General features: G+C 32.1%; 2 protein-coding genes across 3 annotated transcripts; both read left to right on the forward strand.

Moving 5' to 3' along the window:
• The first annotated feature begins 483 nt into the window (after positions 1-483).
• LOC146951311 (protein NRT1/ PTR FAMILY 1.1-like) lies at positions 484-9,206 on the forward strand. The gene is made up of 4 exons (XM_085747268.1): positions 484-640; positions 744-961; positions 6,697-7,244; positions 7,774-9,206. The coding sequence occupies exons 1-4, from the start codon at positions 529-531 to the stop codon at positions 8,801-8,803; spliced, it is 1,908 nt and encodes a 635-aa protein (XP_085603394.1). The 5' UTR covers positions 484-528; the 3' UTR covers positions 8,804-9,206.
• A 1,353-nt stretch (positions 9,207-10,559) lies between these two features.
• On the forward strand, positions 10,560-13,121 carry LOC146951312 (U3 small nucleolar RNA-associated protein 18 homolog). 2 transcript variants are annotated; one of them, XM_085747269.1, is made up of 2 exons: positions 10,560-10,656; positions 11,319-13,121. In XM_085747269.1, the coding sequence occupies exon 2, from the start codon at positions 11,334-11,336 to the stop codon at positions 12,999-13,001; it is 1,668 nt and encodes a 555-aa protein (XP_085603395.1). In that variant the 5' UTR covers positions 10,560-10,656; positions 11,319-11,333; the 3' UTR covers positions 13,002-13,121. The 2 variants fall into 2 exon arrangements, with proteins under 2 accessions (XP_085603395.1, XP_085603396.1); XM_085747270.1 differs by having other exon boundaries at positions 11,366-13,121.
• Positions 13,122-15,831: the final 2,710 nt, after the last annotated feature.

Raw genomic sequence — 15,831 nt, forward strand, 5'->3', positions numbered from 1 at the left:
GTATTCTATATATTTGAATATAATCATTTTTTTAGGAATTAAATATAGTCATATTTTTAGACATATGCACTTTGCTGTTTTATGTTATCAACATGAATGATGCGACTTTTTTTGCAAACTTATTTTTTTTATTTTTAGCGACTTTAAGTTTGTATTATATTAATATACTCTATCAATTTAAATGAATATCGTCATTTTAGCAAAAATGAAATAAAATAAAGAAAGTGCATACATGACACATACACGCGCATACGCCATTGACTGGATTGTGCAAAAAACCAAATTGACATCTTTTCATTTCACACCTCTTCTTTCAATAACATTTCCCTTTACTTAATTATATTTTTTTAGTAAAACCACTCGCTTTCTGTACCAAAAGAAAGAAAACAAAAAAGGTTTCTTCAAATAAAATATAATAATTTGCATCCACATTGCTAGGTGCTAGCTACTTTTATATAAACACTTCACTCTACTTGTCTTTCTATCTATCTTCTGCATCAGGAACATTATCATTTACTAATTAAAAAAATGGACAAGGAACTTCAACTTTGTTCTGTTGATGCTAATGAAGAAGAAATGGTTTCTCAACAACAACCACAAAGAAGCAAGGGTGGTCTTGTCACCATGCCTTTTATCATTGGTATCTTATCTATGACTTGCAAGAATTTTTATTTTATTTTTACTTTGAATGAGCTTGAATTTTTACGTGTAATATGGTTTTGTTATGATTATTTTGATTGCAGGGAATGAGGCACTTGCTAAGATGGCAAGTTTGGGACTATTACCAAACATGATATTGTATTTGATGGGATCATACAGACTTCACCTTGGCATATCTACTCAGATACTTCTCTTATCCTCTGCAGCTAGCAATTTCACACCTGTGGTTGGTGCTTTTATTGCAGATTCTTATCTGGGTCGTTTCCTAGGTGTTGGATTAGGTTCTTCTATCAGTTTCCTGGTATGATTTAATTCCTTTTTTATTCCATTGTGTTTTTCGTATCTTTTGACTTGAATATACCTATTATTAAGTTTAATTTTGGGAGTGAATTGTATAGATTTGAATAATCAGATGCATACTCCCTCCGATCTTGAATGTAAGAAATAAAATAAATAACACATTTATTAAGAAAGTAGAATGACTGGATTTAAGTTGTAACCAAAAAAAAAAGAATGATTGCATTTAAGTCATTATAGGCATTCATCGGCGTCCAAAACCATTCCTTTCCATCTCCTGCTACTCTCAAGGTATCATGACTAAGCTTATTCCCATGCGAGACAGCGTTCAACTTATGATTTTGTTTTCCTTTGATGTGTTTTACTGTAAAGTCATATCTGGAAAACCAATCTTTGAGGCGAAGGGTTTGAGGGTCTGGTGGCATCTTGTTCTTGAATTTAAATTATCGTAACAAAAAAATTTAAATCATAAAAATTAGCATATCATTAAAATAAAATTAAACAATTATACCGAAATTCGGTAGAAGCGACAACTCAGTAGGCCCTTGGAAAAGTCCTACGGTCCGGCCTGCTCCTCCTGAGCCTCACCCTCTTACAAATGAGCATGCTCATACTGAGGCTGATACGACTCATACTGATGTTGATTATTCCTAATAAAATTTATGTGGCCAAGTCGGCATAGGGTTCCCTAAAAAAAAGGTGGGATAGTGTTTTTTCATTAATGAATGTGGGTTATAATATTCAAGGAAAATGAGTGCGTATGAATGAGTTATTTTCATACATACTTTGGTATGTATGCGCTGGTAGGTCTAAACGATAAAATAATGAATAATTGGTATTATATCATGATTATTATAAATAAAATAAAATAAATTAAAAATTGTAGGTGCAAGTGCAACTCAACGTACACCATGTGGAGGTGGCGTATAGCATGAGAAGTATAAGACTCTGTAAATTCGGGTGTATTCAAGATTATAAAATTTGGACCATGGCAGTGGCCCCTCTATAAAGTGTAGCATATTCCATTAATCAATTGGACTATCTATTATATTATATCCATAAACGGCGAAAAGAATTCAAGCATATGATTTTATTTTTTTTAAATTTTAACTAATGCTGTTAGAACATTTGATAAACAAAAATGCTAAATTGCACGACATCAATTTGTCGTGCTACCCACACGACTTTGTTTTCCACCAGGGCGCAATTTCAGATTGTTTTCATTTATTTTAATTAAATTTTATTTAAACAATGGATAGTGATGCCACATACAGGTCGTGTGCTTCGTGCTGCATATAGTGTCGTGTACTATAGCATTGCTCTTTGATAAAAAGTTTAAAGTGGAAGATTTATCTTAAAAGATCTTAAAAGTTGTGTATTCAACACAATAAAATATTAAAAAGAAATTTTTTTTCAATATAAAATTTATCAATTATTTTCTATTTTAAATCTTTAACAAGTACCTAAAGATATTTGTTAGCATGATTCTACCATTCTTTTTTTCTGGATCTAGACATATGATTCAAAGACAAACATAAAAGTTTCTCCAAAAATCCTAGGTAGCCAGCGTTCTCCACGTGAACCTCGAGGCTTGAGTTGAACTGCTACTTTACTAACTGTCTGTAGTCCTCCAAGTAGAGATACTAGTGAGCAGAGCAACTACTCCATCTGTTTTAAAATGAATGTCGTTTTAGCCAAAAAAAATTGTTTTAAAATGAATATCACTTTTAGTTTTCAATGCAATAATAACTTTCTTTTCAATTGTACCCTCCAATTAATACTCTGCACACTACTTCTAAAGTATTATTACTTTTAAAACTAACCAATAGTTAATAAGGATAATTTGGTAAAATAATCATTCTTTTTCTTTTAATCATTGCATTTCTTAATATGTGTGTAAACACCTAAAACGACACTAATTTTGAAACGGAAGGAGTATAAGATTTGTTGATTATTCCTAAAAAAAAATTATGTGGCCAAAGTCAGCATAGTGTTCCCTAAAAAATAAAGGGTTAAATATGTTTTTGGTCCCTATAAATATACCAACTTTTCGTTTTAGTCCCTCTAAAATTTTCCTTCAATTTTTAGTCCCTATAAAATTTTCAAACACTACTTTTGGTCCCTATTTTTAAGTTAATTTTAGTATTTTTTTTTTAATGAAATTGTGCAGAAATGTGTAGAATATTGTAAAAATATTTTCCAAAAAAAATTAGAATTTTTTAACAAAACATAAATTTAATATGAATTTTTAGCCATAAAATATATAAAAATTCATATTAAATTCATGTTTTGTTAAAAAATTCTAAATTTTTTTGGGAGAGATTTTTATAATATTATTAATTTTTCTGCAAAATTTTATTCAAAAATATAAATTCTACATATGAGTTTACTTTAAAAGAGGGACCAAAAGTGAAAATGGAAAATTTTTGGAGGACTAAAAGTTGAAGGAAAATTTTAGAGGGACTAAAACGAAAAGTTTGTATATTTATAAGGACCAAAAACATATTTAACCCAAAAATAAAATAAAAAGTAGTGTTTTTTAATTAATTTTTTTAACTCCGAACTTTACATATATTATGTATTGTCATTACCGACTGAGCTAAACCCACGAGAACGTTTTTTTATTAAATAAATGTGGGTTGTAATATTCAACGAATATGAGTGTGTATGAGCGGGTTATTTTCATACATATACTTTGGTATGTATGCTTTGCTGTGTCTAAATGATAGAATTTTCGTGAGTAATTATTATTAGATCATGATTGTTATAAATAACATAAGAGTAAATTATAATATCCGTCTCTCAAAGATGCTTGAATTATACTTTTTTTTCTCTTATATGTTAAAATATACACTCTCCTCCCCTCTTATTCAAAACATATTAGAAAACATTTCACGTTCCTTAAGAGAAGCTTAAATTACACTGCAATCTCCACTTATGTTAAAATCTACATTTTATTCCTTCGATAAAAAAAATTATTTCTAATAATCTTGGAAATATTATTGCGGGTCTATTTTAATATAATCAAAATTTGAATACATATTTTTTGCTATTTTTTATTCACAATTTCATTAACATATAGTTTTAAACCCTATTATAAAATATGAAACAACCCAAAATAAAATTAAAATATGTGAAAAATTACTAAAGACAATAAAGTAAGGTTATTCAAAATTTAATTTTATACTCTAAATTATAAAGTTAATAGAAAAATATTTAAATTTATTTATCATTGAAATTTAATTTATAAAGAAATGAATTTATTTTTATTAAATGGTGGTTCAAAATTAGTATATATCATAAAAATATTTATTTATGTTAAAATAGATTAAAGTGTATTGCATATTTAATTATTAAGAAAGAGGGTTGTAATTCAAGCATCTTAAAAGGGAGAGGAATATAAATTTTACTTTTCAAGGGAGGGGAGTGTATATTTTAACATAAGAGGGGAGGGGAGTGTAATTCAAGCATCTCGTTAACAAGACCTCAGGGGCACTATTTAAGCATTCTAAATTAAGTACTCCCTCCGTTTCAAAATGAGTGTCGCTTTAGGCTTTGGCACACAGATTAAGAAATAGAATGAAATAATCATTGGATATAACGCTTTTACTAAACTGCCCTTACTTTATAAGAAAAAGACAAAATTAAAGTTGCATTGAAAATTGTGTGAGAGAAGAGTTGGAGAGGGTAAAGTTGGAAGAAAAAAATTAAAGTTGTATTGGAAATGTAAAACGACACTCATTTTGAAACAATTTTTTTTGGCTAAAGCGACACTCATTTTGAAACGGATGGAGTAATAATTTTTTAAAGGGTCTTGTCAACGAGTGCTCCGATGCACTCATTAAACATTCTAAATTAAGTAATTATTCCTTAAAAATGTTAAAGTTTTCAATTTCCAATACATTGATTCCACAAACATTCATAAAAAAATTATTATTTAAGGTCTTTAACTAGTGCCCAGGACACTAGTTAATATTCTCCTAAAAAAACCCATTTATTAAGAAAGTAGAATGACTGCATTTAAGTCATTATAAAAAATAACATCTTTTCAATTTTGTCCTTGTCTTAGAATAATTTTTTAGGTAGTAAATGAGTGAAAAATCTTTGGAAAGTGTTAAACATGGGAATATGAAACAAATTGGATAAAGTTAACGAGGGTAAAATTGAAATAGTGACATTTAATAGGATGACTTTAGTATATGTTTGCTTACATTTGAGATCACCAATTTTTTTTATTGTTTTTTACATTTGAGACCGGAGGGAGTATAAGACATACTCAATACAATTTTCAACTATGAAAAATGATAAAAATTAAGTTTTATGTTGAAAGGAAGTTTTACATTGAAAATGACACTTTTTAAACTTGGCTAAACTACAGTTTTGACTCCCTAAGTTTGTCAATGTTGCGATTTTGGCCCCCTAATAAAAAAAATGACAATTTTGGTCCCCTAAGATTTAGCCCCTTTGCAATATTGACCTTTTGGTTAATTTGACCGAGTCAACGCCTAAGTGGCATGCCACGTGTGTAATTACTAAATTAAAAAAATAAAAAATCTATATAATCATTTTCGAAATAAAATAAATTATAAAAAAATTGTAAAAAAAAATAAAAAAGGAAAAAAAAAAGAAAAAAAACGTGAGTTCATGTTCAACACCCACAAAATCCAGGATTCATCCACAAAGTAATACTATTATATTTGATTCTTTAACAAATCTAATAGAGACACTTGTTAGTAAGACCCTTAAACTTTAATCATATACCAACAGACGCTTTTAGCAATGACCATAAAATTTGTAGGTATAGACGATATATACCTACAGACACCGAACAAGCCGTGGGTATAGGTATAGGAGGAATTCTAAGGACTCTCTTTTGAGCACTCTCTTTAACAGTCACTCTCTTATTGGAGAAAATTAATATATGTCCCACTATTTTAAGTGAGACCCATTTTCAATGTGAGAACCACCTTGATTTAAACAAATAAGAAAGTGGGTGTTTGGGAGAGTGTTGCTAGCACTATTCATGTGCATAGACGTTTAGTGCATCAGGAAAATAAAAAGATAAGCAAGTGTATAAACAATGATCAACAATGTATTGATTTATCAAAAATAAATTAGGAATACCTCAATCAATCCATGATCAAAGCCTCTTGGCAACACTGATTTGAAACATAAAGAGAGACACATAAGCTAGCACTATTCATTGGTATAGACGTTTAGTGCATCAGATAAATAAAAAGATAAGCAAGTGTATAAACAATGATCAACAAAGTATTGATTTATCAAAAATAAATTAGGAATACCTCAATCAATCCATGACCAAAGCCTCTTGGCAACACTGATTTGAAACATAAAGAGAGACACATAAGCTAGCACTATTCATTGGTATAGACGTTTAGTGCATCAGATAAATAAAAAGATAAGCAAGTGTATAAACAATGATCTATAATGTATTGATTTATCAAAAATAAATTAGGAATACCTCAATCAATCCATGACCAAAGCCTCTTGGCAACACTGATTTGAAACATAAAGAGAGACACATAACTAGTACCCCTTCATCTATGAATCTTCCTCAACTAGGAATATAATATTCATCAGATATATTCTCATGTATGAAAAAGAAGCACACAAAGGAAAAATGTTCCACCAAATTTGGTATATTCAATTAATATTCAGAAATTATTGGTATAATGAGAAATTTTTGTAATGATGCCTCTTTTTTGTTTGTTGTTATAGGGAATGTCACTGCTGTGGTTAACAGCCATGATCCCGTCGGCACGGCCTCCTGCTTGCATCCATCCATCTGAAGGCTGTGAATCAGCAACACCAGGTCAATTGGCAATGTTATTCTCTGCCTTAATTCTGATAGCAATTGGAAATGGTGGTATTGCATGTTCTTTAGCTTTTGGTGCAGACCAAGTGAATAGAAAAGATAATCCCAATAACAAAAGGGTTTTGGAAATATTCTTCAGTTGGTATTATGCTTTCACAACTATAGCTGTCATAATAGCTCTCACTGGAATAGTATATATCCAAGATCATCTTGGTTGGAAAGTTGGTTTTGGTGTACCAGCAGCACTCATGCTTTTATCAACTGTCTTGTTCTTTCTTGCTTCTCCTCTTTATGTGAAAATTACACAAAGAACCAGCTTGCTCACTGGTTTTGCACAAGTATCTGTTGCTGCCTATAAAAACAGAAAACTTACATTGCCACCTAAAACCTCTCCTGAATTTTACCATCACAAAAAAGACTCAGACCTCGTTGTTCCAACTGATAAACTAAGGTATATAGAATCAAATTACTATACCATCTTTTTAGCTTTTGTGGTTCATGGTTAATTATGTTCAACAGATTGATAATGAATACTTCCTCCAATCTCTATTATAAGAGAAAATTCACTTTTAAAGTTCATTCAATAAAAAATGTATGTAGTTTCTAATATCTAGACCATATAAATCATTTATTGAATGAATCTAAAAAGTTAATTTTCTCTTATAATAGAGACCGGAATAGTAAATATCAGGTGTCGAAATTTATTAATCATCAAAATAACTTCATTAACCACAAATTTGAATGTGATTAAGCACAATTTTTCAGAGGTTCAAATTTACATATAGTTGCAGACCTGCAAGCTCGTGTTGAACGAAGTTATGTTGCTAGTTAATGAGTTTCGACACATGGTTTATTCATTCACCATCTATAAATTGAGCATAATTAACCTTGTTAACCGTTTACGATGTTGTTGTGAAGATTGTCTAAACTTGGTTTTACAAAAATCATTTCTCATATAAAAAATTTGATTTCATTTTCAGGTTTCTAAATAAAGCTTGTGTTATTAAAGATCATGAACAAGATATAGCCTCAGATGGTTCAGCAATAAATCGTTGGAGTGTCTGCACAGTAGATCAAGTTGAAGAACTAAAAGCCATTATTAAAGTTATTCCATTGTGGTCAACGGGAATCACAATGTCTATTAACATTGGTGGCTCATTTGGATTGCTGCAAGCTAAATCCTTAGACAGACATATCACTTCACACTTTCAAGTACCAGCAGGATCTTATTCTGTTATCTTGATAGTTGCAATATTAATATGGATAATTATATATGATCGTGTTCTTATTCCTCTAGCATCAAAGATAAAAGGGAAGCCCGTAAGTATCGGTCCAAAGAAAAGAATGGGAATTGGGTTGTTTTTTAATTGTCTTCACTTGGTAGTTGCAGCAATTTTTGAGACTGTAAGGAGAAAGGAAGCAATCAAAGAAGGATATTTGAATGATACTCATGGAGTGTTGAAAATGTCTGCAATGTGGCTTGCACCTCAACTTTGTTTGGCTGGTATAGCTGAAATGTTCAATGTTATTGGCCAAAATGAGTTTTATTACAAAGAGTTTCCAAAGAGTATGGCTAGTGTTGCTGCTTCCCTTTCTGGATTGGGAATGGGTGTGGGAAACTTGGTATCCTCTTTAGTATTGAGCATTATAGAAAATACTACTTCAAGTGAAGGAAATGAAGGATGGGTTTCTGATAATATTAACAAGGGTCATTTCGACAAGTATTATTGGGTTATAGCTGGAATTAATGCTCTAAATCTACTGTATTATTTAGTATGCAGTTGGGCTTATGGACCTACAGTTGATGAAGTATCCAATGTGAGTGAAGAAAATGGTTCCAAGGAGGAACATTCAACTGAATTCAAGCAAGTAAATCCACAAATTGATGACAAGGTTAGTGATGAAACTAGTTCAAAGGAGAAAGAGTTAACTGAATTCAAGAATGGGGGCCAGGTTGAGAAAGCATTCAAGAATAGTGAAGAAAGTGACTTGAAGGAGGAAGATTTGTGATAGAGGGCTTATAGTTGGTCCAATTCATTTGGAGAAATGCTATAAACACTCTCTTTTTAACACTTTTAACACCTCATCTTTTATTGGATGAAATCTACGTGGAACTCACCACTTTATGTGGAATTCATTTTCAAAGCGAGGGATCAACATGTGTTTCACCCAATAATAAAGTGGTGTTAGAGAATGTTAGAAGAGCGTGTCCATAACACTTCTCATTTATGAATTATTAGTTTTTTTTTTTAGGAATATTAGTTCGCATATTTTGTTTATTATTTTGGTATATTGGTAGTTATTTTTGAATTCTTAGGTTTCTAAGATTTTCTTATGGACCTTGAGATTATGAGACATGGATGTGAGCATTTTATTTAGATTAGTAAGGATTGCCAATAAATTTGATTTGATATTTTTATCTATAGCATTTTATATTATTTATACTATCAGTTGTTACACCTAATTAGAAAGTGTAATAACGAATACTCTATTGTCTAATTTATCTAATATATTCTAGGAAAGTAAATTATTTACAACAAGGGATGAAATCAATTCTTAATTAACATCATCGAATTGATGTGGTTGGTCAATGGTCAATAAACATCAATTTGCTAACAAGAAATTGATAACACGGGTGTCAATAACCACCTTGCAATTAAGTAGTCATCATAGGTGTAACGTTGAATGACAAACGACTTTGATATGATTGGTGCGTTCATGAAAGACAAGACTTTCAACAACTTGGATGAACACTTGTGTTGTTGACTTAAAGAGATATTGGCCATGTTTGAGGAAATCCAAGTTCAATCAAAAGACCTTGAAAACAAATTATTTGCGAACAAGCAGCAAACATGGCACGTTACTCATATTCAGTAGAAGATTTAGAGTCTCTTACTTGCTTTTTACTTGTCAATGATATCGAAGAAGAACCAAGAAACATGCACAAACCAGTGACATATCGTTGAATGTCAGAACACCCTCCCCGATTAACATCAAGTAAGCACTATGTTTAAGAGTTATCCAAGTGGGAAAGAATATACCACACTAAGAGGTTACGTTAAAGTAGCGAATTATATGACGAACCATTGTCAAATGAAGATGGAAAGGAGTGATGTCAGTCTGTCATATCATGTTTTTAGCAGTTATTATGAGTCACTTCACAGTAATTTTAGCAAGGTTTAATATGTTTTAGTTGAGTTTTGTAACAAATCAAAGGAAAGATCATGGAAAGGGTAATGGTGGATACAAAACCTTGGAACCATGACAAATCACCCAAAAGAGACAACTATGTGGTCATGCTATACTTTTTACTTGATGTATCAAGTGATCCCAAGGGATATAGTCACTATATACGCTTTGGTGAGGAAAAATGGATAAAGGAATGAAGAAAAATAGAGGAACCGACTACTAATACATGCATGATGCATGCTATGAGCTGCGCGACGCACAACTTAAAGAAAAATAAAAAATATTTAGTCATTGGTACACGTGTGATTCATGCTAAAAGTTACTGAAGTAAAATCAAAAGTGTTTTGCCACCGATAGATATTACTATTTTTTTTTTTGTGGTGGCTGAGATTCAAACCCCGAACCTAGCATATATTATGTTTTGTCCTTATCAATTGAGTTAAGATTAGGGATACAATGGATATTACTATTAGTTAAAATAAAAGTCGCTTTTCAAATTCAGTAAAAATAAGTAACATTTTTACTTAAATACCCTTGTCATGTGATTGCTAAACCCTTTTCGGCTATTGACTCACTCACTCCACTCGCTCACCAAAACCCTTTCGATTAAGCAGCTACCATCGTCCGTCCCTCTCTACCTTTCGTCAAGTGTTTCATTCCCAATAATTATTAAGGTATTTTCATTTAATTAATTTTCCATACTTTAGCTTAATCGTGACTTTTATGTAGCTGGTGAATCCTACATAAATACTTAAATTATTCATCATTTCAAATGTTTGTATCAAATAAATTCATTTGGGGTTCTGTCAGTTAGATTTGTTGTTGTCTTATCTAGCGGCATGACATGAATAATTGTTTCAGACAGCTTATGAAAACAGCTTAGGACAAGGTCTTTTCAGCTTATTTTCATAAGCTCACGGAGATAGCTTATACATATCATGATTATAGATACTTATGATATAAGCTGCAAATTAAGTGTTAAAATTGATTCTAGATGTGTTGTAGAATTGATTCTACTTGAAGCTAAAATTTGTAGTTTTTGGCTTTTACAATTGATTTTAGCTTTGAATTTGTTGTTCAATTCACACTTACAAAAATATATTTAAATATAAATCACTTTTAGTCAAAATTAATTTTACAAAATTAGTTCATTCAAAATCAATGTGTCACTGTAGAACCATACACACACTAAGCTGTTTATCCAAACAGGGCCTTAAGGTATACTATCATAGTGAGTCCATTGCTTGTTCTTCTTATGTTTTGATTTCAGTTTCCAACTGTCATACTGGATTAGATGGTAGGTTTCATCTGAGTTGTACTTTGGCTTATTTTTTAGGTTTGTTTGTAAAATATGAGTTTAATATCTCAAAATGCTCGCTCTAGAAATGAGACCAAAAGAGAGGATGACGTTAAGGAAAAAGAAGTTGAAGATGGTCAAGATAATGATGTTGATACCGTAGAAGTGAAAAAGAGGAAGCTAGATGGAAAGGAAGAACATTTGGCAAAAGAACAAGTTAAAGAGATGAAAAAACTTGAAAGCTTTTTGTTTGGGTCTCTCTACTCCCCTCTTGAATTTGGAAATGGGGATAACGATGAAGGGGAAGCCATGACTGCTGCAAAGGCTTCCAATTTGTTCTTCACTGACCGTTCTGCTGATAGTGGCCTCACTGTTTACCAAGAAGATTCTGACTTCTCGGATGGAAGTTGTGATGATGATGCTTTGCGAAGAAAGCCGGTTTGGGTGGATGAGGAAGAAGAGAAAGTCACTGTTAACACAGCCAAAGTTAACAGATTAAGGAAGTTAAGGAAGGAAGAGGACGAGAATGTGATATCTGGTTCAGAGTATGTGTCAAGATTGAGGGCTCAACATGTGAAGCTCAACCGAGGAACTGACTGGGCACAGCTTGATTCAGGGTCAAAAATGGATGGATCTTCTGATGATGAATTGACAGATGATGGAAGTAATGTTGTTGCGAGCCGGGGTTATGAGGATCTGGATGATATTCTCAGAACAAATGAAGACTTGGTTGTGAAGAGCAGCTCAAAATTGTTGCCAGGTCATATTGAATACTCGAAACTTGTAGATGCAAACATTCAGGATCCTTCTAATGGTCCCATTAATTCGGTTCAGTTCCATCGAAATGGTCAGCTGCTTCTTGCTGCTGGATTAGACCGGAATCTTAGATTCTTTCAAATCGATGGCAAACGGAACACCAAAATTCAAAGCATCTTCCTTGAAGATTGCCCCATTCGAAAAGCATCTTTCTTGCCCGATGGGTCTCAAGTGATAATATCTGGAAGAAGAAAGTTCTTTTATAGTCTTGATTTAGTTAAGGCTAGAGTTGATAAAATTGGTCCGCTGTTGGATAGGGAAGAGAAGAGTATTGAAGTTTTTGAGGTCTCTCCTGATTCTAAAATGATAGCCTTTGTGGGTGATGAAGGTTATATTTTACTGGTTTCAACAAAATCAAAGCAATTAGTTGGTACTCTGAAGATGAACGGAACAGCCCGTGCGTTAGCTTTTACTGAAGATGGACAAAAGTTGTTGAGCACCGGTGGTGATGGCCATGTTTACCATTGGGATCTGAGAACAAGGACTTGTATGCACAAAGGTGTAGATGAAGGCTGTTTAAACGGCACAGCCCTTTGTACTTCTCCAGTAGGGACACATTTTGCAGCTGGTTCGGCTAGTGGAGTTGTGAATATTTACAATAGTGAGGAATTTCTTGGGGGAAAGAGAAAACCTATCAAGACCATTGATAACCTGAATACTGAAGTGGATTTCATGAAATTTAATCATGACTCTCAAATATTAGCAATCTGTTCAAGGTCAAAGAATAGTAGTTTGAAATTAATACATATACCATCCTACACTGTTTTCTCTAACTGGCCGCGTTCAAATGCGAGCCTGCATTATCCCCGTTGTATTGATTTTAGTCCAGGTGGTGGTTTTATGGCTGTAGGAAACGCTTCAGGCAAAGTGTTACTATATAAGTTGCATCATTATCACCATGCCTAAAGTAGATTAGAAATACTAGCAGAGTTTTTGTTGTCTTTTCTTTATTTGAAGTGTTGTAACATTTTTGAGACTTGAGTTGTATTCTATCATTAATTAATGAACATTTTTTTCTGCGTCAAATAACCAGAGCTTCATCTGTTGTCTTGTATTTTCTTACGCCTACTCTATCTGTATATGAAATGCACATGTTGTCTACTCCCCCTTACCCAACTTAGATTTAGCGATAATGGGGAACTGCAATAGCAGGAGGCTAGTACTCGGAGACAAAGTGCAGTGGCATTTGTGTTTGAAATGTGCCACCCCCCTTGGATTCGCTCAACCATGGTTTCACTGCTAGCATGCATGGTCAATAATGTCATATGCCGCAGACATTTGTGGTTAATATTGTCTCCATATCAAATTTGTTTTCATAGCATAACTATACAAACATGGGATATGTTAATTATACTAGTAATTTGATCACGATTGAACGATCATGACTTAAACTTTATCATTAATTTTGATGAGCAATTTCATTATATATGACACAGTTTAGAATGAGAGTGATACACTGTTTATCGGTTTAAAGCTTCCTTCAAAAGGATATGGTTCAAGAGTGGATATGAGAATCAACAGGGGAATTACAGTATTTTTTTCTCCCTTATACAGAGGGTTACAGTTGTTTTTTACGGAAGGGATTACATATAGTTTTATTGCTCATAATCTGCTTTTCACTTTCAGGGAGAGTGAAAGCTAGATAAAAGAGGACACAGGGTGAGAGTTTTAAAAGAGGACACACGATTCTTAAAGTAAAATTTCTTAGCCTTTAGATTAATAAAAATAGGTGGCATTTAGCATGCCAAAATGCATCTTCTTGTGTATGGTGCAAAAATGAGGTTTTCACCATTGATTTATTATTAAAATATTCAATGAACAAGATTGAACAAGGGGGTACTTGAATAGTAGGTTTGTTGTTAAAGTTTTGGTATTTTTAAAAAATAGTCTTTAACAATAATGCAATTGCAATTGTATTTATGTTACTGTAATTAAAATTTTTAAAAAGCTATTACGATTAAAATTTTGAAAGAAGTATAATTATTTGTTCATCAAGCCCAGAATAATCACAAACCCACACATGGCTAGTTCTCGAATCTCCCCCCTTCTTTTGCCTTTTTTGCTTCACAGCCAGTCTCCGACCACCACGAGCTTGTTCAAGGAAAATGATTAGCAGACCCCTTCTCTTTCATGAGATCTCTCTTTGTCTACTCTCTTTATCTTTTTGAGTTCTGAACACCTTCGACAGATCCGCCGTCCGCCACCGCTTGTACGTGAATCGTTGTTGTTCGGTTTCTATTTTATTTTTATTTTTTAGTTTTGCTATTTGAGTGAGATTTCTCTTGTGCTCTTGTGTAAATAATTTTTTTTCAAATTGATATGGGATTGGCTTCCATGAAATTACTGTGAAAAACGTTGTTACTGGATTTGTTTATATTGGATTACTGAATTTTTAATTGAGCTTTTTCATGAAATTAAAATCTAGTTCTCTGATCTTTTTCACGTTGTTACTTCCATGAAAAAGAGATTTTAATCAACTTTTTTTTTTTTTTGCAAGAACCTTAAAAAAATTATCTGGTTAAAGCAAAAACACGGGTATGGGTATGAGTTTTCCCCGATTTCAAAACACGGGTATGGGACGGGTAACGGGTATATAGGTACCCACCCCGAACCCATACCCAAACCCATCCCAAATGTAAAAAATTACTTTATGATGATATGTCATGTTATTTTGTTTGATAATTGTCATTTTAATAAAAACTACCATTGATATTTAAAGGATCAACTAAATCAATCCGTCTAATAAATGTTAAAGTGATCGTATTGTTGGATAATGTATTACAACGTTGCTCTTGGGGATGAAAAAAAACTTTTATTTTTTATTAAAAAAAATTATTCAATGCGGGGACGGGGATGGGGCGGGGATACCCGAACCCGTTGGGGACGGGGATGTGATTCAATTTCTCATCCCCGTTGGGTATGGGTAGGGTAACGGATAAGTATATTCAAATCGGGTATGGGGACGGGGAAGGTTAAACCCGTCCCCACCCCGCCCCATTGCCATGCCTAAGTTTACCAACTAAAACATGCATACACCTGTGTCACTTTCGGATTCAAAATGTTTTAAATTTCATTAATTGTATTGAATTGTGATCAAATAATTCAATTTTTTTTAACGAATCAATTAATGCATCATTGATTCATTTTAACATGAATTGTGCAGTAGAAGACTTTTTGTTTAAAGAATATTCCCTCCGTTTCTTAATATAAGCAAATTTACTTAAAAAGTAAAATTTGATTATATTTAAAAACGGAGGGAGTACAATATAAGACTTGTGTCTTACATAGATACAAGTCTAAGGCTCCGTTTGGTAAAAATAGCGAAAAGCTGATAAGCTAACTTATATCTTATAGCTTATAGCTGATAAATGTAAAATTACATAAAAGGATATTCTTAATTCATAATAAAATTTATATCGATATTTAAGTATTTAAAATTTCGTAATTTAAATTTACTTGTTTGAAAAAGTAATTTAAGTTTATTAACTTAATATATCTTTTATATTATAAATTAAACTTTATTTGCTAAAAATTTATTTTCATTTAAGTGTTTATACTTTATAAACATTGACGGTTACTAAATGTATTATTTTTTGACATAAAAATTGGCACACAGTAATGAAATTGGCAAACAATTTTTTTAGAGGTAAATTCAGTTCAAAAATAGGAAGATATATTTTCATTAAATAAAAAACACATATGAAGGTTATATTGTATATATCTAAACAAAATTAAA

Source organism: Medicago sativa, chromosome 2 (assembly GCF_051527215.1).
Source record: "Medicago sativa cultivar Bolivia chromosome 2, Bolivia_mono, whole genome shotgun sequence".
Lineage (NCBI taxonomy): Eukaryota > Viridiplantae > Streptophyta > Magnoliopsida > Fabales > Fabaceae > Medicago > Medicago sativa.

Coding starts and splice junctions, on each gene's coding strand:
- LOC146951311 (XM_085747268.1), top strand. CDS start 529: ATGGACAAGGAACTTCAACTTTGTTCTGTTGATGCTAATGAAGAAGAA. Junction 641..743: donor CACCATGCCTTTTATCATTG/GTATCTTATCTA, acceptor TTTTGATTGCAG/GGAATGAGGCACTTGCTAAG. Junction 7,245..7,773: donor GTTCCAACTGATAAACTAAG/GTATATAGAATC, acceptor TTTCATTTTCAG/GTTTCTAAATAAAGCTTGTG.
- LOC146951312 (XM_085747269.1), top strand. CDS start 11,334: ATGAGTTTAATATCTCAAAATGCTCGCTCTAGAAATGAGACCAAAAGA.